Below are 26,053 nucleotides of genomic sequence, written 5' to 3' on the forward strand. Positions count from 1 at the left end.
AGTATGGGGTGGGTCAAAGAACCAGGAAAACGTAGAAGAGCTACTGTACGGAGACATGGCCACACTCCCATTCCCCCAGCCAAGTACTCCAGAAACCCAGTGGTGGTAGACACACCAAGAGCATGGAACCAATTCAGACAGCACTATGGACTAATAGCAATGTCTGCCATCACCCCCATCTACAAGAACCATAAACCACAAGGTCATGTCCAATGTTGTGGGAGTGAAGGAGGAGCCGTGCTCACTAGTAGTGGTCTTCGGGGTATCGAAAGAGCCAGAACTCTTTATGAGGCGAGGGATAGACGCCCTAGTGTTTGCCTCTGATCACCGGCCGGAGACTCCTGCTCGGCTGGAGATCAGCAACACTACCGAGGGCCTCAGACTGGCTGTCCGACTTTGCAGAATTCCTCAAATTGGAAAAGATAAAATTCACCATCAGAGGATCAGAGGATGGCTTCCGCAAGACATAGGAGCAATTCACCACTGATCATGGAGGACCTGTTCGTGACCAGCATCCAATAAAGCAGGGGGCAACTGAATCAGATAAAGGTTGAAGTGACAAAGGGGGGAAGACAAAAGAGGGGGAAGGACCAGAGAAGGGAGGAGGAAAACATCATCCAGCGCACAGGGGAAGCAGGGCAAAAGGACCAAAGGACACCCAAGAGGGAAACCCTGGAGAGGCATCCACGGCAACAGCAAGAGCTAGGGGATCCCGAACAAGCCCCTGGTATGTTCTAATACCATGGGACACATGTAATTATTGAAACAATGAGGGTGGGATACCAATAACGGGGGGGGGGGGGGGGGGGCCTAAAGCCAGCAGGCCTTAAATTTGTAGATATGTCGCCTATGTATCCAGTCCTTTCCCCGTTTTCGTTATGTGTTATACTGTATGTTCCTTTGGACCGTTTGTTGTCTATTTATATTCCTCCCAGCAATGTTGTACAAGTTAAATGCAAAAATCAATAAAAACATATTTAAAAATAATAATAATAAACATAACTATTGCAAAAACGCCAGAGGTATTCCATTGGAGTGCTGAGGCGATCCGGAGCAGAGTCAGGAGGGAGTGGACACACTTACATTGGTGTAGGTACATCTGGAGATGGAGGCAGTGGTTGTGTGTCTCTCCTCCTCCGTCTCTCTGAGCCGGGGGCGCTGTTTGGCGCCACAGGGGAAAGTGGCCAAGAAAGCCACCCGGAATCGCTTGTTCATGAAGCAGTAGATGATGGGGTTTACACACGCCGATGTGTAAGAGAGCAAATGGATGAATGAAATGGGGGTCCCGGACAGCAATCTGTCCGCCGAGCTTTTATCAAAAGCCCGCCAAGCATTCACGCAGAAAATAGGAGTCCAGCAGATAAAAAACATGATCACGATCACTATCAACATCCGGATTACTCGCTTCTTTGCCATCAAGTTCGCAGCTGAACTGTTGCACCTCGGCCTGTCCGCCTTCACACTATTGCTGCTTGACAACCGCTGCATTTCAACCGCTCTGTTCCGTTTGATGTTCTGTATGTAACACCCGTCTCCGTCTTCACATCTACTGTCACTGCCGCAGCTACTGACTTTCCTCACTGAGAATAAAAGATGAACATTGAAGCGGTGGATGCAAACACAATTCAGCCTTCCCATTTGGACATTACTGTCTGGATGGGCTCCAGTTTCACAGTCTGCAGCTCCCACCCCCTCACCTGAGACCGTGACACGTGTGAAAAACCTCTCAACAGATAATTCATTGGCCAAGTCTCACATGGTAAACATTTTGAAAAATTAGGCCAGATTTTCCTTATGTCGCAGAAGAATATACCAGAATTGATATAGGGCAGCGTTTGTCATGATAATAATCCAATAATTGCTGGAAAGGATAACCGTATTTTTAGGTTTAGTGGTTGGTTAGTTTTGTCTGATGACACCTTTTGCCCTATTGGTCACCAGGCTGTGTTACCTGTGATTGAGATATACTTTGATCACTTTCTAGGATCATTTACTTAAATTTCGTGAAATATTTTTAAATTCTAAAATCTTCTTACATTAGAAATGAAAAAGGCCGTGGGGCAGTTTATAGTCTAGAACTTTCCGGGATTGACTTAAACACCAGGGTGAAAGAATTAATATTTATCTAGCCCTTTTCATGTGCCGATGACAACTGCAAGTCTTCACTTTTGAATGACTTTCAAAGTTTTGTATAAAACCAGCAGTCAATTCCCCCCCCCCCCCCCCCCCCAAGCAAGTCCCATAGTCAGAAATGAGATGTGACCAGATCCAACTCTCTTGGGCAAAGGCTCACCTGGATCCTTCCAAATAGACAGAAAGAGACATGGTTAAATATCCCTGCACCAAAACTCAATGAATGGTGATCCTGGCACAACAGCTGTGATCATGCCTGCTGGTGGCACTGCCCAGGTTTCCAGGAAGGCACGAGTTTACCATGGAAGAGACGGGCACAGGCTTCACAGGGCAAGGACATTTAACTCTGAAGTCTTTTTCGATCCTGATCAACTAATGGTGCCGATATTGTACCAGGCTGTTTGATCTGGGGCACACTCATTGCTGCATGCCCTCAGTCTACTGAAGCGTCAATCACGGTAAATCAGTCCCAGAGAGCCCCAGAACTCCGACACAAAGGCCAGATTACTAATCACATCAAGTCATTGGTACAAGTGAGCCCTGAATTATACCTTTGTCACATTCATGGTTGTTTTTTTAACTACCTCTTGGGTTACATCGAAAACAACATTGAAAGGACTGGGTAGAAGTAAACTGCATGTGATGTATTTGCAGCCATTAATTCAGTTAGCTACTCTCGAAGTGTTTTCAAACTGTATTTCCATATTAATAATAGTTTAGCATTTCATTATCATAAACTTTATGTAGGCTTTCTCGTAGAAATGTAAAGGTCCTATTTGGAACAAAAATAAAATGCATGTTTTGTTAGGAAATAGTTACCCCTCAATTCAAAGTGGACATTAAATGATGTCCTAATTCAATTTTAGTGAAAGCAGATACACATCATATTATTTGCATCGTCTCAGTCATACCATAAGAAGATGATTAAATGTTTGACAGAGTGCAACGTTGAATTAATTCATAACCTTTATTGTCACAAGTAGGCTTACATTGCAATGAAGTTACTGTGAAAATCCCCTAGTCGCCACATTCGGGCGCCTGTTTGGGTACACAGAGGGAGAATTCAGAATATCCATTTCACCTAACAGCACGTCTTTCGGGACTCGTGGAAGAAAACCGGAGCACCCGGAGGAAATCCTCGTAGACACAGGGAGAACATGCAGACTCCACACAGACAGTGACTCAAGCCAGGAATCGAACCTAGGACCCTGGCGCTGTGAGGCCACCGTGCTACTGTGCTGCCCTATCGGGAATTATCACGATTATGCCAATTTGGCCTTAATGTCGATTGTAGTGTTCCTAGCAAGACCTTTCCTCAATACAATTAACAAGAAAATAACCATATTCATGTTAGGAATGATATTGACACGAATCTCCAATTTGATTGTGATTACTGCGCTGTTTTGCATCTCACTGTTGTTTTGTTGACTGTTCATCCATGTATTGGTTCTGTTTATTTATCTCTTTAAGCGTTGTGACGCGCTAAAAGTTCCCCCACCCTAAACTATAACAATTAGTATTTGAATACATGTTGAAACTGTATATAAGCCAAACTTTATTTTAAGGAGGATTGTGGCCTTCGCGTTTTCACCTATTTGGCAGACATTGAAATAAAAAATTTCCTTTCATGGAGGCAACCAACGGTAAAATAAAACCAAAGAAGGAAAGCGAATTATAACAGGAATAAAATCGGGATCAACGACATGAAATGACACACAACAGGGTCTGCCGAGATTTCCACTTTGGCAGTATTGAACGCTGCAGTAAACCACCACACCTTCCAGGCCCCACCAGCTCAGTTACCTTGGCTCCTCTTTCTCCGATTCATTTCGAATTGAATCCCACTGTAAAGTTCGCGAGAAATGAGTCCATATGCAATCGTCATCACTATCCCAGGGACCAGAAACAGAATCAGCAACAAGAAAATGTACCTAAGGTGAACCAACAATGAGACAGGTTAGACAACAGGTACATTGAGCAGAGCTTTGAAATGATCTTAAACATCCATGAAAATGGTGATTACCAGGACTGCTGTGTGAAGTCATTCGGCCAGAGGAGGCGGCACATGTTGCCTGTGCTATTGTTCACCCTGGTGAAGGGCACCAAGGTGTTGTAGATGGGATAGGGTAACATGACAACAACCGAGAGCAACCAAGTGACGGTGATCACTTTGAAGGCGTGAGATTTTGTTTGCCAGACCCTGGACTTTAGCGGTTTACAGATAGCACTATATCTCTCCAGAGAAATCGCTACCAAACTGAAGGTGGAAACGCTAACAGAGATACCTGAAAATAACCACAGCATATTAGAACGGAAAGAACGAATAGTACCTTCCTTCACCGAGATCTACAATTCGAAAACTATTGTCATTCATCCCCATCACAAACTCTGTTTCCTAGCCAATTACAACATCCCTCTCCTACCTAAGTGTCTGAGATTGAAATAAGCTATTTGCAACTTTGACCTTATACTTGACCCTGGAATGAGCTTCCAACTACATATACATGTTATCACTAATTTCATCTATTTCCACCTCCGTGACCTCACTAAGTCCTTCCTGCCACTGCTCATCCACTGCTGAAACTCTCATCCATTCCTAAGTTACTTCTAGTACGAAACTCTGCCATCAATGCCCCAACTCACACCAAGTCCCTTCATCCACCACCCATGTGTTCGCTGCCCTACATTGGCTTTCCACTAAGCAATGCCTTGATTTAAAATACCTCAACATTTTCAAAACCCTCCATGGCCTCTCTCCTCCCATTTCTCCAGTCCTGTAACCCTCTGTTATATATGCCCTCCTCTAATTCTGGCTTCTTGAGCTGATTTTAATTATTGGTGGCTGTGCCTTCCCTGGCTAGGCCCCACACTCTGCAAATCTTCTCGCTATGCCTCTCTAACTCACTCTCCTCATTTAAGAAGCTACCTGAAACCTATCGCTTTAATCAACCTTTCATCGTCTACCCTAATAGCCCCTGATGTGGCTTGATGAATAGTTTAATGTTATATTGTTCCCATGAAGCACCGTGGGATATTTTATTACATTAAAAGCACTATGGAAATAAAAGGTATCACAGAATCATACAATGGGTCCCGTACAGGAAGAGGCCTTTCAGCCCATCATGCCAATGCCGCTTTCTGGAAGAATGACACAGCTGTTCTCAATCCATGCATTATCCCCATAGCCCTGCAATTTATTTAGCTTCAGGTAATTGTCCAGTTCTCTTTTGAAAGCCATGATTGAACCTGCCTCCACCACACCCTCATGCAGCGCATTCCAGTTCCTAACCACTCACTGCAGTTCTTTTGCCTTTCACCTTAAATCAGTGTCCTCTGGCTCTCAACCCTTCTGCCAATGGGAACAGTTTCTCCCGATCTACCCTGCCCTGTACTCCATCAAAAATCCTCTCTGCTTTTTCTTCACCAAAGATAACAGTCCCCCAGCTTCACCAAATAATCTACGCAATTGAATAACCCGAGAATCATTCTCATAAATCTTTTCTGAACCCTTTCTAATGCCTTAGTATCCTTCCTAAATTGTGGTGCCCAGAATTGGATACAAAACTTCATTTGAGGCAGAACTAGTGCTTTATAAAGGTTGAACTTAACTTCCTTGCTTTTATGCCTCTATTTATAAAGCTCATGATCCTGTTTGTCTTTGTAACCACTTTGACAACCTGTCCTGCCACCTTCAACAACTTATGCAATCAGGTCCCTTGATTCCTTTATTCCCTTTAGAATTGTATCCTTTATTTTATAATCTCTCTCTTCATTCTTCCTATCAAAACGTATCACTTCCCACTTCACTTCATTAAATTTCATCTGCCAAAAGGCGATCCATTCCACCAGCTTGTCTCAGTCCTTTCGAACTCCACCACTTTCCTGGCCATTGGTCACAATACCTCCAGGTTTTGTGACATCTGAAAATTGTGAAATTGTAACTGCTCATGAAGTCTGGGACATTAATATATATCAGGAAAAGCAGATGTCCTAATACCAATCCGTAGGGAACCCCAGTGCATTCTGTCCTGCAGTCCAATAAACAACTGTTCACCACTACTTTCTGTTTCTGTCACTCAGCCAACTTTGTGTCCAGGCTACCACCGTACCCCTTCTTCCACACTCCGCTTTGCTGACAAACTGTTGTGTGGCACTTTAGCAGATGCCTTTTGGAAGTCCACGTACACCAGATCAACTACATTACCCTCATCAACACTCTGTTAGATCATCAAAAAGCTTAATCAAATTTGTTCAACTTGATTTGCTTTAGTTAGCCCACAATTGTCCAAGTAATATTTAACTTTGTCCCAGATTATAAATTCTAAAAGCTTTCCACTATCAAGGTTAAATTAACTTGCCTGAATTTATTGTGCTTAACCTTACACCCAATTTATGAACATGGGTGTTACACAGGGCGGCACAGTGGTTAGCACTGCTGCCTCACATTCTTTTGAGATAGAGACAGTAGTTATTGCTCAACAATCAAACCCTCACATCCACCTCTGCCTGCAAATTTCAAAATCAATTTTATCAATCACTTTAATGTGCCTCACTGTGAACTGGAGGTTGTATTTAGGTTTAAGCATTCACGGGTCAATCAGAAAGATCAGCAAGAGGGGATTGGGGAATGGTTCAAGCAAATGGGCGGAGGTGGATATGAATGCATTGATTGTGGGCTATTTTTATGATTATCACAGCTATTCATCAACAGTATTGTCAGTGCTGGTACATTATCAGGTGAAAGATTAAAATAAACCTACAACATACTAGTTTGTATCAAATAGCGTTTTGATACACAAGCGGGCACCTTCATTTAGTGCACACTTATTTACAATACTTTTGAAAAGTATTCATGCAATTTAATAGATAATAGCAGTAGGCTAGCTGGTTTGCAATCTTAAACTACCCGTGGAAAGCTATTTCTGTGAATAAATGGATAATTAAACTGAAATTTGTTGATAATGCAGATCAGAGACATTACTTTGAGAACCTGCAGTATTACCACCTTATTGAAGATCTCTTTCAGTTCCAATCAGGAGATTGACTGCATTGAAAACTGCTACTGCATGGTGGTGAATGGTGCTGAATAATTAAACAACTGGAAGAGGAGAAGGAATCTCCACAAACATTTCCATCCTAAATGATGGGGGAGCTCAGCACATCACTGCAAAAGACAAGGTTGAAACATCTTCAGCTAGAAATGTCAAGTGGATGATCTATCCCGATCTCCTTCCGAGGTCCCCATCATCATTAATGATAGTCTTCGGACAATTCAATTAATTCCACATTTTATTAACAAGCAGCTGAATGCACTGAGTTCAGCAAAAGCTATGGGCCCCAAAAGCATCTCAGCTGTATGACTAAGGTTTGAGCTTCAGAACTCCTAACAAAGCTGTATGACTACAAATGCAACATATGAACCTACCTGGCCACATATAAAATTGCTCAGGTATATCTTGCCCACAGAATGCAGGATAAATCCAATCCATCCAATTACTGTTCCATCGGTCTATTGTCAAAGTGTTGTAAGGTGTTTCTGACAGTGCTGTCAAGGAGGTCTTTGGAGCAATAACCCGCACACCAGTGCTCAGTTTGGGTTCTGCCAATGTCATTCGGTTCCTGACCTTACCACAGCCTTGGTCTAAACATGGGCACAATTGCTGAATTCCAACGGTCAGATGAAAGTGACAGCAAGGCAAATTTGACCAAGTATGGCATAAAGGAGCCCTGACGAAACTGAAGTTGATAAAAATCCAGGGGGAATCTCCGCTGGTTGGAGTCATACGTGGCACAAAGGAAGATGACTCTGGTGGTTGGAGGTCAATCATCTCATCTCCAGGACATCACTCCAGGAGTTCCTCATGGTAGTGTCCTAGGCCCAAACATCTTCAGCTACTTCATCAACGATCTCCCTTCCAGCATAAGGTCAGAAGTGGGGATGGTCGCTGATCATTGCACAATGTTCAGCACCATTCTCATTTCCTCAGCTAATGAAGCTGTCTGTGTCTGCCTGCTGCAAGACCTGGATAACACTCAGGTTTGAGCTGATAAGTGGCATTCATGCCAGGCAATGATCACCTCCAACAAGGAACCAAACCACCTCACCCTGACATTTACAGTGGTTCAAGAAGTCAACTCACCATCCACCTTCTGAAGGGCAACTAGGGATGGACAATAACTGCTGGCCTAACTAAATTTTCAAAATTTAACAGCCTTATCATTGCTGATTCTCCCGCAACCACTACTATCTAGAAGGTCAAAAGCAACAGATACCTGGGAACTCCACCACCTGGAGGTTCCCCTCCTAGTCACTCATCATCCTGACTTTCCGTTCTTTCACTGTCGCTGGGTCAAAATCCTGGGACTCCCGAACATCACAGTGGATGTACTACACCACATGGACTTCAAGTTTCAAGAGGGTAACTTACCACCGCCTTCATACGGGCAATTAGGGATGGGCAATGAATGCTGGTCCTGCCGGTGACGCTCAATGATTAAAAGATATAGCAAAGGCAATGTTCAATGCAGATAAACATAGTTTAAACATTAACTGCCTAGACAATTCAACACAAATACCAATAACTGCTGCTTTATATTATTGAAACTGTCTTTCTGCTGGCAGCAATTGCAAACGTTTTGTTAACTTTTTCCCCAAAGTGTATGGAGAAACAAAATTGATATGTGGAGAGACAGATTGCCAGAATTACGCTTGAGAAAATAATGACACTTAATGATGAACCTAAAGCTCACCTTTAGTTCAATCCCTAACAAATATCCAATTTTAGTGAGCTCCACTTAAATTACTCACAATTACTTAAAATAATTCTGCCAATCAACATAATTCTCAGTGGAATCATAGAATCTATTCAGTACAGTACCGAGCATCTGAAAGAGCACCGCACCGTACACCGCCAACCCCCCACACTGTCCCCATAACCCACCTAATCTGCACATCTCTGGACTGTGGGAGGAAACCCAGGCAGAGACAGGGAGAAAGTGCAAACTCCCCACAGACAGTGGCCCAAGGCTGCAATTGAACCCGGGTCCCTGGCGCTGTGAGGCAGCAGTGCTAACCACTGTGCCGGAGTTCAAAAGAATTGGGGAATTAAAGTTTTGCGTCTCGGTGGACGGGCAGTTGCTCTACACACACTGGGGCAGATATTTACCCATGAAATAAGCCACAGCTTTACAGACGGCGCTTCCGAAAATGAAATCCTTGAGCAGGTTTGGAATGAGGGTGAAGGGCATACAGAATAGACACAGCATCAGGTCACTGGTCGCCAGGGAGAGCAGGAATGTGTTAGTTACAGTCCGCAGCCGCTTGTTCCTCAGTAAGACAGCAATGATCAGGACATTCCCCAGCAGACTCAGGAGAAAGAAGAGGCAGTAAAGGAATATCCGCACAGTCTGATCCACATCTGGAAAAAAACAGAGACAGGAGGTGAGGGTTAAGCTGACAGATCACTGGCGTGCCCATGTTGGTATCTCTGTCTCCCCTCGTCACCTTTGGGTGGCCGTGCAGTTTGTTCACAACTTTCATTCTGACAGTTGCCCGTCCTGCTTTTGATCTGAGCCGTGTCTTTTGGACTTGGCACCTCGGTCAGGTTCAGGAGGAGATGAGAAACCGTCTCCATTCCCAGTTGCTTTAATGGTTTTCTTACTCTTTTCAACAATGTGGTTGCCGTGACGATGGGTCCATTTTAAAGTTTGCCAGATCTCCCCAGTGCACTCCCTCCTCCTCAATGCAACCATGAAATGTGTTTCCTCCTTCTGATAAACCAACGTGGCGATGTCAAATCACACAAGACCTTGTTAAAAAAAAATCTATATTTTAGCATTTAACTGTCTTTGTTATGAAGATAAAGTTCTTTATTTTCCGTCCCTTCGAAGGTTTAAGAGCGCTGCTCCAAGCTGCTGTCTACGGCTGCTGCTGTGTTTGGCGCGCTGGGCTGTGAGATGTTTGTAATGTGCAGCCTGTAAACTGAAACCCTGGATGGGATGGGGCCAGAGATGCCAGTCCCAGCCCGAGAGCCACTCACACACCCTGACACGCCCCCTCCCCGTAAACACAGCGCAGCACAGGCAAGAGTCTCCACTCAGGAGGACGCTCTGTGCGGATGCATGTATACTTCATTATTTGGTTATACATCGAGAGCATAACAACCGATCACCGTGCATTGTAGCAAAACAGCTCGGTCCATTCATAAGCAAAGCAGTGAATCAGCTCTCCCTCCCTCCCCTGGGTGCATCGTTATCCAGTACCCCCTTTCCCCTTCCATGTCTCTCTTGTATCCCTTCAGTGTATTGGAGAAACTCGCTTCGCTCTCGAGGTATTCTGAATAATGTGGGGTTTCGAGCATTGATGTGGGAGAGATATGTCCAGGAAAGTGGGTTCAACACCCCCCCCCCCCACTCACTCTGATGCAGGATCAATTGCACAAAGACTAAAGTTGGGTACAACTGTGGCTTTATTACAGTCAGATGTGTGGCCTCCTGCTGCAGCTGGTGAAATGGCAGGGCACTGGAGGTCATACATATTTATACAGTTCTCCGTAGGCGGAGGCAGCCGGCAGGAGCTACCGGCGAACCTGTAGTGCAGGTCCTACCTTACATCTCCTATTGAGGTTAGCACGGTGGTTAGCACAATTGCTTCACAGCTCCAGGGTCCCAGATTCGATTCCGGCTTGGGTCACTGTCTGTGCGGAGTCTGCAGATCATCCCCGTGTGTGCGTGGGTTTCCTCCGGGTGCTCCGGTTTCCTCCCACAGTCCAAAGATGTGCAGGTTAGGTGGATTGGCCATGATAAATTGCCCTTAGTGTCCAAAATTGCCCTTAGTGCTGGGTGGGGTTACTGGGTTATGGGGATAGGGTGGAGGTGTGGATTTGGGTAGGGTGCTCTTTCCAAGAGCCGGTGCAGACTCGACGGGCCGAATGGCCTCCTTCTGCACTGTAAATTCTATGTAATTACAGTGGTTCACCACACACCCTAACTCCCCTGGCTCATTTCAGGGGTCAATCAGTGGAAAACCTGGGAAATGCCAAAAGCAACAGTCACAAATGTCACCACAATCTTCACCAATGTGCTGATCTCACACTATCTCCAACAGAAAATAAAACATTAAAAACTGACGAGAAACTGAAACGACGAGCAATGTAAAATCTTCTTACCAACGCGGTGCCGAGAATTGGGCACAGTAGCTGAATTACTGCATAGTTCCGGCTATTCTGATGGACTCCCATTAGGTGAATCGCCTGGATGGTTATATATACTCTCTGATCCTTATAGTCAGCAGAACTAAGGTGAAGGAATGAGTTCAATTGCCCTTGGAGGCAGTCTTGCACTTTGGTTATAATGTCAGAAATCTGTGCTTTGGTAACATTGGGAGTTGGTCCTGCATTTTGGTGACAATGGGAGAAAACCTCTGAGTTGCCTCAACGGGAGAACTCTTGGATTTTGTAGGTCTCAGGGATGGCCATGGATTTCAGTAGCTCTGGGGAGAATTTGTGCAGCAGGCTGACCCAACTGTCTGTTGAAGCTGCGATTGGAAAAGTCACAGACACTGGAAAATCTTCACAAATGCATTACAACAGAGGAAACAACCTTTAATAATAATAATCTTTATTATTGTAACAAGTAGGCTTAAATTAACACTGCAATGAAGTTACTGTGAAAAGCCCCTAGTCGCCACACTCTGGCATCTGTTTGGGTACACAGAGGGAGAAGTCAGAATGTCCAATTCACCTAACAAGCATGTCTTAAGTACGCCTGCAAGGTCCATGCTTTTGTGAGAGGCTGGGGCTTTCAAGTAAAAGCTTTGACAAAGTAGTCCAAAGATTTATTTAAAAAGCTCGGGAGAGGGGCGATGAGGGCTTTGGGAAAGCAGTGGTGGACAGGATAGTTCCCCAAACTGTCTGCAATTGGAGGCAGAGTGCACAGCAAAGCAGAGAGAGCTGTTGAGCAAGTGATGTCACCACACTCAGACACTGGTACTATCACTGGAGGACGGGCACAAACCAATAGTGACAGGCAGTGGAAGAAAGTGTTGATGTGTCAGTGGAAGTAATGTGAGTCAAGTGACCAGGCATTACAGTGAAAAGACAACCCGGTAGATAAGTTACATGATGCTTGAGAAATATATCATTTGATTAAAGTAGATACAATTTATTATTTTCGGCATTAGAAATATAAGTTGCTGAGGGAAAAAAAGCTTTAAAACATTTTTAGAAAGGATTTTGAGCATTTTGTAACAGTTCAGTGGCCACATCACAGTCTGCACATAGATTAAAAAAAGATCTCCTGGCTTTTGTTGAAAAAAGCAAGGGAGTTCTTTTGGTATCCATTCCATCATTTATACTGCAACCAATGTTACTAAGACAGGTTATCTGGTCATTTATCTCATTGCTATTTGTGGACCTGGCTGAGTGCAAACCAGTCCGTACGTTTCTCTACATTACAAAAGCAAGCAGAAAAGTATTTTGTTGCCAGTGAAGTTCTTTGGGAACTCTGAGGTCATGTAAAGTACAGCACCAAAGTTGTTTTTTCAAGTATTGTTACAAAAACAACTTTTTAAAATGCAAGCATTGCTTCTGTTCTTCAATGCATTTGTCAGTTTGGTTTTGTGTCTTTTAGTGCCTTTATTGATGATTTTATTTCAAGACCTCACATGCCAGGCTTCTTCCAAACAATTTATCTTGGGCTTGATATTTTGCCCAGAGCTGTGACTCTGTTAATTGAAGGCATATCCCAAAGATTCACCACGTGCACAATTCCCGAATTTAGAAAATTAAAGAATTAGCGCACAATTTTGAAATGGTTTATATTGGGACTTCTGAGGAAAAAAGGACAATATTTGTTTCAGGAACGGGAAAAAGAGAAAGAAGCAGAAACCTTGAATATGATGAACTGTACTTTATGAACTTCCAGGTGGAATTTTCCAATGCAGTTGTCTCTATCAGATTCACTAATGCATTCATGATATTTCTATTGCAGCATTTAGTCCAAGTTTCTAATTTTGAATGTCATGTTTTGAGATGTAATTCTTTCAAAACTGCCAAAGATTTGCTATCCTTTCCTAACATAATTGAAATATAATTTTTATTAGCTTGTTTTAGTGTCAGTATGCTACAAGGCATCATAAAAGGCTTCCTTCTGTTATTACCAGGTCAAATGCACTAACCAATAGCATGAAAAATTCAAGGACAGAAATGATTCAATGTGGCAGGGAGGCAATTAAACTTTGACAATTATCATTGCTTGCAACTTGTAGTTATCAAAGTGCAGCAGTGATGATAAATGATTCACCATGGCTATAACTAGTTTATAATTGACTATCAGCACTGGCTGGAAAAGCGATGTCACCAGTTTGTCAAAGCGAGAAGATTAATATGAAGATCTGACATAACAGACTAAGTCTATATCATGATACAAGCACAATGTTGGAAGATCTTGTCTTTCTAGAGTACAATAAAAATCATGTTAACTTCCTTATCTGTATGTTAACCGAATACATGGGGGAAATTCTCTCATGGTCCTGCCAGTGGGTTCAATGGCAGGCCAAGACTGGTGTCCTCGATGGCGAATCGAGAAACCCACTGCAGACTGGTGTGAAACTGATTTGATCCCACTAATGGGATGCAGATGAAAGTCCGACTGGAATCTTCCACCCATGCCCGATTGTTTGCGACGCCAGTGGGAAAACACACCAGTCCAGAACATGTATGGAACAAAGTGGCGTGCAGAAGTCAGGACTTACCTGAACAATGCCTGGGCTGGTCTCCGGAGTCTAGGGTGGGGTCTGCCAGTGAGCCCAGATCCCAGAACACCACAATAGTCAGTGGGTGGAACACCTACAGGTGGATCTCCCAGATTCAGTGTCATTGAGGAGGTGCATCTTCCAGACTCAGAGTGTACTGGAGATCCATCTCGCTTTTCAGACATTTTGTCTCCTATCCTCAATGGTGGATATGGCACCTGGATATAATAGTGGGACTCATGCAGGTACATAATTAATGAGGTTGGGGCTGGAGGGTAGGGCATGGCTTCCAACTGGCTTCCACCCCTGCCCCCTCCACAGGAGTTATCCCAGATGGGATAGTTTTTTATGTGTGTCTGAAGTGGTAACAAAATATACTCTTTAATGTTCAGAGTAACTTTCAAAAGTAATTTGAAAAACATTTGATTTACAACAGGGAAATAGAAATTTGAAACATCATTAGGATTATTTTGTTTGCACTTCTAATTTTAGCTACAGGCATGTATCGAGCCAATCAACAATGCATTAGGATATTGAAAATCATCTAAAAGCATTTTAACGCAATAAAGCCAACATTTGTTTTCATTATCTGAGACAAAAATGAATGACTCTGCCATTTATAATTCAATGCAGATGCAAAATCCAATATTCTGATAATATACATCATATCCAGCAACTCATGTTTTTCAAACTAGGAAAGGGCACTGTAGGGTCAAAAACTGCTGCGCAAAAGGAGCATGTGAGATTCGTCTTCTTGTATCATCAAGAGGCAACTAGTGCACTGAGGACACCAGTCAATGCTCCAGAAGGATGCGTTAACATTTGTCCTCCAGCTCTGGAAAGAACCTGCTCATTAGGGTTTTTGTCAGGTGTGCTCTGTGCACCACTTTAAGCTGCATGAGCTTAGCCTCGCACAGGCGGAGGTGGAATTGGCCCTGCTCAGTGCTTCGCTCCAGAGTCCCCACCCTATTTCCATCCCTAGTTCTTCCTCCCATTTTTCCATTGTTTCGTCCAGTGGGGAACATATCCTTTCTAAAAGTCGTCCATACAGGTCCCCACAGTTCTCCTTTCCCAGACTATCCACGTCCAGAAACTCCTCTAACATTGTGTCTTTCAGGATCCTTGGGTACGTTGTCGTCTCCTTGTGCAGAAAGCTTTTGGCCTACAGATGTCGGAGTTCGTTCTCATTCGGCAGTTCCAGTCTCTCAGTCAGCTCCTCTAAGTTCGCTAGTGTGAATCTCATGTTAATATAACCATCATTGGTGAGTGTTTTGTTGGCGGGCATGGGCGCACTGCCGTGGCGAGGGCCCGGAGGGTCGTTCCTGAACAGAAGGACTCCTCCATCCTCACCCATTCTGTGTTTGGTTCCTTCATCCGTCCGCCATCTTTCGGCCTTGGCTGCCCAGTGGTAGTATTGCAAGTTCGACAGGGCCAGGCCCCCCATGCGCCTTCTCCTTTGTAGTGTTGTTTTGGGGATTCTTGGATTCTTTCCCCCCCCCCCCCCCCCCCCCCCCCACACACACACACACACACACACACACACAAGCACCATAATCATTTTGTCTATTGCCTGGAAAAGGGTCTTGGGTATATGTTTTTATTATTAATACAATAAACAATGCACTGGCATACTATAGAGACTTTACAGTTTGTAGTCATGCAGAACTCCTCTCCCATTCCACTTGACAGCATTTAGGCCTATGGTCACTTTATGAAATGCTTGCTTTCTTTAATCTTATTTCTACCAAGCTATTTTAAATATTTGCACTGTGTCTCGCCTCGTTGCTTCAGAGAAATAGGTTTACTCCCTTAATAACTTAGTCCCACAAAGGATTGCAAAAAATAATTCCATCACCTCAGTATAAAATAGGATTCAATGTGAGTGAAGTTATGAAGTTAGACACTAAAACTGGATTTGCAAACTATAGGCTGTACCCTGAATTACAGGAAGGGGACTGGGGTTTAATGGGGAGTTTTCTGAGCTCTGGAACTCCCTCCCTAAACCTCCCTGCCTCTCTACCTTGTTTCCTCCTATAAGACGCTTTTTAAAACTTACCCCATTGGTCAAGCTTTTTAGTCTTCTCCCTCCTCATGTGGCTCGGGACCATATTTTGTTTTATAATGTCCTGTGAAGAATTGGGTTGTTTTATTACATTTACGACAGCATCTGAAAACAATTTGTTGTTGTTGAAGTATTTAAGAAACATTCAATTATTTTCAGAACTCTAACATTGCACCCAAAGAAAACATTCTTTGGGATTTTTTGCTCCCGCTTTCGCCGGTGGGTTAGGAGATGGGAGCGTAAAATTTTGTATGATGTCCAAATCACGTTTCACACCGACATAAAAACATGATGTAATTTTCTCCTCCCTCTGGCAGTGACATAACGCATTTAATGTTGGGAACATCATTTCCGTACATTAGCATATCATTATCAGGCCTCAACGCTGAATGATCTCCCCCAGTAAGAAGGTCACATTGGCATGAGAGCCAACAGATGACTGGTCTCCCATGGCATGCACCTGACGAGCAGACCTCCCAGGGGACCTCAGGTGATTGCATCGCACAGCAGGGCCATGCCGCTTGCTGCCTGCACATTGCCCCTAGCACAACCCAAGTATTTCCAGGGGGCAGTGTTGAGGGGGACAGTTCCTGGGGCCAGTGCCATGGGGCAGTGCCTGGGTGGTGCCGGGAGGAGGGGTTTGCATGGGAGGAGGTTCTGGTGCTTGGGGGAGGGGGGTTCCAAGTAAAAATTTGTGCACTGAGGTGGCCTTTTAAAATGGCTCGCTAATCTTCAAAATGCAAAGGTTCTGGCAGACACAATCAGAACCCAACCCATCGGCGTGACCTCGTGGGACCCACCCATTGCTTTTTATCTCTATGTCCCAAACGATACGGTGGAGAAAGCTGCTTTTGGTAGTGGTGGCTTCAATGACACTTTTTCCACGCACTATTGGCCTTTGCCCATATTTGGGAAAATTCAGCCTATCATTATTGTTAATGACAGAACTATATCATGGCATCATCAAATGATGATTATTTCTTCAAATGTTTTTATAAAGCTTAATCAAAACCTAAAATAACCCATAAAAATATTGTTACAGCAGAACTCTTCCACACATCTACGTGGAGTACATTGTATTAAACTTCTCAATGGAGGCATTTTAGGAATTGATTCTTGAAAATATTCCAATGTAGGCCTTTTACTGTCAATAGGGAGAAAAAGCAGAACAAAACATTTGCCTAAAATTACACTTAGAAATAAATGCTCATCCCGTGAATAATGTATTGATGGTTGCTGTAAATGATTCGGCAGTTTTGGTATTGGAAGAAACACCTCAAGGTAATTAAAGCACTCTGATCAGAGTTGCTTTCTGTTCATCCACTGTTTATTCCAGGCTCAAATCCTCTGCATCACTGCCGACAGCTTTTGCAATTGCGATGACCTTTAGCTATTTTGTTCAGTATTACTCTTTAACTTCCTAGCTCTTAATGATACTGTTTTTGTAAGAACTCTTATCATGTTATTTCCCATGCTTTGATGTTGTTTGACTTCCAATGTTTACCTCGCTACATATGGTTTGGTGCATTTCAAAAACAGTGCTGTACACACGCCAAATGCTATGGGGTCCTCAGAATCGGATTGCGATATTCTGAACCTCTTTTATTGAAAATGAAAAATGAAAATCGCTTATTATCACGAGTAGGCTCTCCTCGTTGCTTCAGAGAAATAGGTTTACTCCCTTAATAACTTAGTCCCACAAAGGATAGCAAAAAATAATTCCATCACCTCAGTATAAAATAGGATTCAATGTGAGTGAAGTTATGAAGTTAATCTAATATTAGTTTACTAAAAAAATATTATTTTCTCTCTCTCTCTATCTCTATCTCTCTCTGTCCTCTGCTTCCTCACCATACACATGATAAAACAAATGAGAGTATCATAGAATTGTATAAATGTAGACCATAGACACAGGCTCTCTTATCGGAGTCAGAACTTTATGGGTTCAAGTCCCACTCCAGGACCTGAACACAAAAGTAAAAGCTGGCACTCCAGTACAGTACTTTTTAAAAAATATATATATTTATTAAAGTTTTTGAACACACTTTTTCTCCCTTACAAACAATAAACCCCCCCTCGTAACAAAAAAAAAACGAGAAATCGCACAGAGCAAGATATATACATGGCAAAATTATATATTTACACAGCTTTGTACACTGGCCCTCTCCCGTACGTGCCAGTTTCCCCCACCCTTCATGTTATCTCTTGCTCATCCACCGTCCCAGGCAGTCCCCCCTTCCCCTCCCCTCCCCCCCACCCCCCCCCCCCCCCCTCCCAGGACGTGTCTCCCCCCCCAAGGTTGCTGCTGATGCTGTTGACCAACCTTCCTCTAACGCTCCGCGAGATAGTCTAGGAACGGTTGCCACCGCCTGTAGAACCCCTGCGCAGACCCTCTCAAGGCGAACTTAATCCTCTCCAGCTTTATGAACCCAGCCATATCATTTCTCCAGTCCTCCAGGCTGGGGGGCTTCGCCTCCTTCCACATCAGCAAGATCCTTCGCCGGGCTACTAGGGACGCAAAGGCCAGAATGCCGGCCTCTTTCGCCTCCTGCACTCCCGGTTCTTCCACTACTCCAAATATTGCTAGCCCCCAGCTTGGCTTGACCCGTACTTTCACCACCTGAGATATTGCTCCCGCCACTCCTCTCCAGAACACCTCCAGTGCCGGGCATGACCAAAACATGTGGACATGGTTCGCCGGGCTCCCTGAGCACCTTCCACATCTGTCCTCCACCCCAAAGAACCTACTCAGCCTCGCCCCCGTCAGGTGCGCTCTGTGGACCACCTTAAATTGTATCAGGCTGAGCCTGGCACATGAGGAGGAGGAATTAACCCTACCTAGGGCATCAGCCCACAGACCTTCCTCGATCTCCTCCCCCAGCTCCTCCTCCCATTTACCCTTCAACTCTTCTACCAGCGCTTCCCTCTCTTCTTTCAACTCCTGGTGTATTTCCGACACCTTGCCCTCCCCGACCCATACCCCCGAGATCACCCTATCTTGAACTTCTTGTGCCGGGAGCAACGGGAATTCCCTCACCTGTTGCCTCACAAAAGCCCTCACCTGCATATATCTAAAGGCATTTCCCGGGGGTAACTCGAACTTCTCCTCCAGTGCCCCTAGGCTCGCAAACGTCCCGTCGATGAACAGGTCCCCCATTCTTCCAATCCCCGCCCAATGCCAGCTCTGGCACCCCCCGTCCATCTTCCCCGGGACAAACCGGTGGTTACCCCTGATCGGGGACCACACCGATGCTCCCATTGCACCCCGGTGCCGTCTCCACTGGCCCCAGATCCTTAGCGTTGCTGCCACCACCGGGCTCGTGGTATACTTTGTCGGCGAGAGCGGCAGCGGTGCCGTCACCAATGCCCCCAGGCTCGTTCCTTTACAGGACGCCATCTCCATCCTCTTCCATGCCGCTCCCTCTCCCGCCATAACCCACTTGCGGATCATCGCCACATTTGCTGCCCAGTAGTAGCTCCCCAGGTTTGGCAGCGCCAACCCTCCTCGGTCCCTACTGCGTTCCAGGAACCCTCTCCTTACTCTCGGGGTCTTATTCGCCCACACAAACCCCATAATACTCCTGCCTACTCTCTTAAAAAAGGCCTTAGTGATGACGATGGGAAGGCACTGAAACACAAACAGAAACCTCAGAAGGACCACCATTTTGACCGACTGCACTCTACCCGCCAGCGAGAGCGGTAGCATGTCCCATCTTTTGAAATCCTCCTCCATTTGCTCCACCAACCTCGTCAGATTCAGTTTATGTAGGGTCCCCCAACTCCTGGCTATCTGGATCCCCAGATACCGAAAGCTCCCCTCTGCCCTCCTCAGCGGTAGGTCCCCTATCCCTCTTTCTTGGTCCCCCACCTGCAATACAAAGAGCTCACTCTTCCCTATATTGAGCTTATAGCTCGAAAACTCCCCAAACTCCCTTAGAGTCTGCATGACCTCCACCATCCCCTCCATTGGATCCGCCACGTACAGCAACAGGTCATCTGCATATAGCGACACCCGATGCTCTTCTTCCCCTCGGACCACCCCCCTTCATTTATTAGACTCCCTCAATGACATGGCCAATGGTTCGATCGCCAATGCGAACAACAGGGGGGCAGGGGGCACCCCTGCCTCGTCCCTCGGTACAGTCGAAAGTACTCCGACCTCCGCCGGTTCGTCACTACACTCGCCATCGGGGCTCTGTAAAGGAGCTTAACCCAACTGATAAACCCTCCCCCAAACCCAAACATACGCAGCACCTCCCAGAGGTACTCCCACTCTACTCGGTCAAAGGCCTTCTCCGCGTCCATAGCTGCCATTATCTCCGCCTCTCCCTCCTCCGATGGCATTATTATCACGTTTAAGAACCGCCGCACATTGGTGTTTAGTTGCCTGCCCTTTACAAATCCCGTCTGGTCCTCGTGGATTACCCCTGGGACACAGTCCTCAATCCTCGTGGCCAGCACTTTTGCCAGCAACTTTGCATCCACATTGAGGAGTGAGATCGGCCTGTACGATCCACATTGCAGTGGGTCCTTGTCCCGCTTTAGGATCAAAGAAATTGTCGCTTCCGACATTGTCGGGGGCAGGGTCCCCTCCTCTCTTGCCTCATTAAAGGCCCTCACCAGTAGCGGGGCCAGCAGGTCTACGTACTTCCTGTAGAACTCCACCAGGAATCCGTCCGGTCCCGGGGCCTTCCCCACCTGCATGCTCCATAAACCCTTGCTCAGCTCTTCCAATCCAATTGGTGCCCCCAAACCAGCCACCTCTTGCTCCTCCATCCTCGGGAATCTCAGTTGATCTAGGAATCGTCTCATCCCCTCTTCCCCCGTTGGGGGCTGGGATCTGTACAGCTCTTCATAAAAGGCCTTGAATACCTCGTTTATTTTTGCCACACTCCGAACCGTGGCTCCCCTTCCATCTTTGACTCCCCCTATTTCCCTCGCTGCCATCCTCTTACGGAGCTGGTGTGCCAGCATCCGACTAGCCTTTTCCCCATACTCGTAGGTTGCCCCCTGCGCTTTCCTTCACTGTGCCTCCGCCTTCCCTGTGGTCAACAGGTCAAACTCCATCTGGAGCCGTCTTCTTTCCCCAAGTAATCTTTCCTCCGGGGCCTCTGCGTATCTCCTGTCCATTCTCAAAATCTCCCCCACTAACCTCTCCCTTTCCATACCCTCTGTCTTCTCCCTATGAGCCCTAATGGAGATTAGCTCTCCCCTAATCACCGCCTTCAACGCCTCCCATACCACCCCCACGTTGTCGTTGGCCTCCAAGTACCTTTCGATACACCCCCTCACCTTCCCACACACCATCTCATCTGCCAGCAGTCCCACATCCAGCCGCCACAACGGGCGTTGGTCCCTCTCCTCTCCCAGCTCCAGTTCCACCCAGTGCGGGGCATGGTCCGAAAGGGCTATGGCCGAATACTCCGTCCCCTCCACCCTCGGGATGAGCGCCCTACCCAGAACAAAGAAATCTATCCGGGAGTAGGGCTTGCGTACATGGGAGAAGAAAGAAAATTCCCTGGCCTGCGGCCTTGCAAACCGCCATGGGTCCACTCCCCCCATCTGATCCAAAAAAAAAACCTACGTACCTTGGCCGCCGCCGGCCTCTTTCCAGTCCTTGATTTGGAGCGGGCCACTGCTGGATCCAACACTGTATTGAAGTCCCCTCCCATTATCAGGCCTCCTATCTCCAGGTGCGGAATGCGCCCCAACATGCGCTTCATGAATCCTGCATCATCCCAGTTCGGGGCGTATACGTTTACCAATACCACCCACGTCCCTTCCAGCTTACCGCTCACCATTACATATTGCCCTCCATTGTCCGCTACAATAGTCTTGGCCTCAAATAACACCCGCTTTCCCACCAATATTGCCACCCCTCTATTCTTCGCGTCCAGTCCAGAGTGGAATACCTGTCCTACCCATCCCTTTCTTAACCTCACCTGGTCCGCCACCTTCAGGTGTGTCTCTTGGAGCATGACCACATCTGCCTTCAGCCCCTTTAAGTACGCGAACACTCGAGCCCTCTTCACCGGCCCATTCAGGCCCCTCATGTTCCACGTTATCAGCCGGATTGGAGGGGCTCTCACCCCCCCGCCCCCCCAACGACTAGCCATCTCCTTTTCTGGGCCAGTCCCGTGTCCACGCCTCCCTCACCCTCCAGTCCCCCAGACGGGGGACCCCCGTCCCGACCACCTCTTCAGTGTCCCATTCCCTTTCGGCCAGTGCAGCAGCAACCTTTCCCCTTCCCCCCCTCCCCTCCCCCCCGCTAGACCCCTGTCTAGCTTTTTTGCTCCCCCCATGTCACTCCCGTAAGTCAGCTGACGTCTGCTGACCCCGGCTTCCCCCGCCATCCCATTGACCTCCCCGTGTGGGAGTCTCCCAATCAATATGCATTCCTTCGTTCCCCTTCCTGCCTTTCTTCCTGCGCGCGGGAAAAAACCCCCATGCTTTCCAAAGCCCGCTCCGCCCCCTCTGGCGAAGCTCCTATCGCGGCCTTGTCTCTCTCCCCTAGCCCATGTAACATTTCCTGCGCGTGATTGACCCCCTATATACAACAACCATCACACATCAAACCACGCCTCTTCAGGCGTTTCAAAGTAATAGTGTTGGCCCTTGTATGTGACCCACAGTCGCGCTGGCTGCAGCATTCCGAATTTCACTTCTTTCCGGTACAACGCCGCATTGGCCTGGTTGAAACCCGCTCTCCGCTTTGCAACCTCTGTGCTCCAGTCCGGGTATATTCGGATCTCTGCGTTGTCCCACTTACTGCTCCGCTCCTTCTTGGCACATCTCAGGACCCACTCTCTGTCCGTGAACCGGTGGAACCTCACCACCATCGCCCTTGGCGGCTCATTTGCCTGGGGCTTCTTCGCCAGCACCCGATGTGCCCTGTCCAACTCCAGCGGCCTCGAAGGGGCCTTCGTGCCCATCATCGCCTCGAGCATCATGCTCGCGTATGCCCCGGCATCGGCCCCCTCCACTCCCTCAGGAGACCCAGGATTCGCAGATTCTTTCTCCTCAACCTGTTCTCCAGGTCTTCGAGTCTTCCCGCCCACCTCTTGTGTAGCGCCTCGTTCTGCTCCACTCTCACCGCCAGGCCCACGAGCTCGTCCTCATTCTGACTGACTCTTTTCTGTACCTCCTGGATCTTAACTTCGTGGGCCTTCTGGGTGATCCCGAGTCCTTCAATTGCCGAAAGCATAGGTGCCAGCATCTCCTTGCGCATCTCCTCGAAGCAGTGCTTGATGAACTCCTGCAGCTCCCCTTTGTCCCTGGCTGCCGCCATTTTGTTTTCTTTCCCTCGCTTCTCCCGTTGCTCCAGTGCCGCTCCTTTGGCCGTTACACTTCTGGTCCGTTTCATAGAAGTTGGAGGGGGACCTTCCCCACGGGTTGCGTCAAAAAAAAGTTCAATTCGGGCTCCTCTAACGAGCCCGAGAGTCCGTGGTAGCGGGAGCTGCCGAATCGTGCGGCTTTGCTCCGCATAGCCGCAACCGGAAGTCCCTCCAGTACAGTATTGAGGCAGTGCTGCATTGTTGGAGGTGAGACATTAAAGCAAAGCCTCATCTGGCAGCTCAGGTGGACATTTAAGAATCCATGGTACTATTTTGAATAAGAGTTATCCATGGTATGTTCGCCAATATTTATCCCTCAATCGTCATCAGAAAACAGATTATCTAGTCATGATCACATTTCTGATTGCCAGAACTTGCTGTGTACCAATTGCCTGCCTTGTGTCCTACATTACAACAGTGACTAAACTAAAAAATTATTTGTATGAGTTGGAACCCTCAGCTGGGGTGGAGCGGATGAGGCAGTTTTTGGAAGGGGTTGGAGTTTCCGAAGGTGGAGGAAGAATTGGTGGAGGGGTTGGGAGCCCTGATCGGGATTGTAGTTGTGGTAGATGGATTGGAGGCCATGCAGTCGGACAAGGCCCCGGGATCGGACGGCTACCCAGTGGAATTTTACAAGATGTTTTCTGGGATGCTGGGCCATCTGCTGGTGAGGGCATTTAATGAGGCAAGGGAGCGGGGTGTTCTTCCCTCAACAATGTCACAGGCCTCGATTTCATTGATCCTGAAGCGGGAGATGGACCCAGAGCAATATGGGTCATATAGACCAATCTTCCTACTGGATGTCGATGCCAAATTGCTGGCCATAATTCTGATCTCAAGGATAGAGGACTGTGTTCCGGGGGTGATAGGGGAAGACCAGACGGGGTTTGTTAAAGGCAGGCAGCTAACGGCCAATGTTAGAAGGCTCCTGAATGTGATCATTATGCCCTCCGAAGTGGGGGAGGCAGAGGTGGTGGTTGCTATGGACGTGGAGAAGGCCTTCGACTGGGTGGAATTTAATTATTTTTGGGAGGTCCTGGGACGGTTTGGGTTTGGGCAGGGCTTTAGTGACTGGGTTCAGTTGCTGTACCAGGCACCGGTGGCAAGTGTGCGGGCGAAATGGGTGGGTTCGGACTTCGTTAGACTACACTGGGGGACAAGGCAAGGATGTCCCCTCTCCCCACTGCTGTTTGTCTTGGCTATAAAGCCATTGGCGATGGCGCTGAGAGCGGCAAAGGACTGGATGGGGCTTGTCCGGGGCTGTGGCCGGGGGGGGGGGGGGGGGGGGGCGGGGGTGCTGTGGCCAGGGGGGGCGGTGGAACACAGGGTCTCGTTATATGCAGATGACCTACTCCTAAATATTTCTGTCCCGTTAGGGGGGATTGGAGAGATTATGCAGATCTTGGTGGAATTTGGCCGGTTCGTGGGGTACAAATTGAATATGGGTAAAACAGAGGGTTTTGTGATCCAGGCGAGGGGGCAGGAGAGGAGACTGGGGAGCTGCCATTTAAAGTGGTGGGAGGGAGTTTTCGCTATTTGGGTATTCAGGTGGCATGGGGTTGGGAGCAGCTACATAAATTAAATCTGGCCCGATTAGTTGAACAAATGAAGGAGGACTTTTGGAGGGGGACATGCTCCCGTTGACACTGGCGGGGAGGGTACAGACCGTAAAGATAACGGTTCTCCTGAGATTTCTGTTTGTTTTCCAGTGCCTCCCTATTTTTATACCAAAGGCCTATTTTAAGCAGGTGAATAGGGTGGTATCTGGGTAAAACTCTGCGAGTAAAGAAAGTACTGTTGCAGCGGAACCGAGGGGAGGGAGGGCTGGCACTGCTGAGCTTTAGGAACTACGACTGGGTGGCAAATATAGCCATGGTTAGGAAGTCGGTAGTGGGGGAGCGGTCAGTGTGGGAGTGGGTGGAGGCAGCCTCATGTAAGGGCTCAAGTTTGGGGGCATTGGTAACGACTCCTCTCCCGTTCTTGCCGGCCCGGTACTCCACAAGCCTGGTGGTAGTGGTGGCCCTGAGAGTCTGGGGACAGTGGCGGAAGCATATGGGAGTGGAGGGTGTGTTGGAGTGGGCCGCAATTTGTGGTAATCACCGGATTGTCCCGGGGAGGTTGAATGGGGGGTTTCAGAGTTGGCAGAGAGCAGGGATTGAGAGGCTGGGGGATCTATTTATTGATGGGAGCTTTCCCTGTTTGAAGGATTTGGAGGAGGAGTTTTAATTGCTGGGTGGGAATGGGTTTCGATATCTGCAGGTAAAGGATTTTGCGCGGAGGCAGGTTTCAACCTTTCCTCTTCTACCGCCGCAGGGGCTACAGGAGAACGTAGTTTCTAGAACGGGGGTGGGGGAGGGGGAGGTATCGGAAATCTAAAAAGAACTTATGGAGTGGGAGGAAACCCAGATAGGTGAGCTAAAGCGTAAATGGGAAGATGAGCTGGGTAAGGAGTTAGAGGCAGGCCTGTGGGAGGATGCTCTGAGCAGAGTGAACACGTCCTCATCATGTGCCAGGCTCAGCCTGACACAATTCAAGGTGGTTCACCGGGCACACATGATGGTGGCATGGATGAGCAGGTTTTTTGGAGTGGAAGACAGGTGTGTGAGGTGTGCAGGAAGGCCCGCAAACCATGTCCACATGTTTTGGGCATGCCCGAAGCATAGGGGATTCTGGTAGGGATTAGCGGATGTCATGTCCACTGTACTAAAAGCTAGGGTGGCGCCGAGTCCAGAGGTGTCCAGAAGACCTGGGAGTCCAGGGGGCGAGAGAGGC

General features: G+C 47.1%; 1 protein-coding gene across 2 annotated transcripts; it reads right to left on the reverse strand.

Annotated features, from left to right (window-relative positions):
• Positions 1-805: 805 nt before the first annotated feature.
• Positions 806-10,068, reverse strand: LOC140408807 (cholecystokinin receptor type A-like). 2 transcript variants are annotated; one of them, XM_072496529.1, is made up of 5 exons: positions 9,638-10,068; positions 9,300-9,551; positions 4,157-4,418; positions 3,937-4,064; positions 806-1,580 (listed from the first exon to the last, which is right to left on the reverse strand). In XM_072496529.1, exons 1-5 carry the CDS (start codon positions 9,765-9,767, stop codon positions 1,060-1,062), a joined length of 1,293 nt encoding a protein of 430 aa, XP_072352630.1. In that variant the 5' UTR covers positions 9,768-10,068; the 3' UTR covers positions 806-1,059. The 2 variants fall into 2 exon arrangements, with proteins under 2 accessions (XP_072352630.1, XP_072352629.1); XM_072496528.1 differs by lacking the exon at positions 9,638-10,068 and having other exon boundaries at positions 7,559-9,403.
• Positions 10,069-26,053: the final 15,985 nt, after the last annotated feature.

This window comes from Scyliorhinus torazame, chromosome 3, assembly GCF_047496885.1.
Source record: "Scyliorhinus torazame isolate Kashiwa2021f chromosome 3, sScyTor2.1, whole genome shotgun sequence".
NCBI classification, from domain to species: domain Eukaryota; kingdom Metazoa; phylum Chordata; class Chondrichthyes; order Carcharhiniformes; family Scyliorhinidae; genus Scyliorhinus; species Scyliorhinus torazame.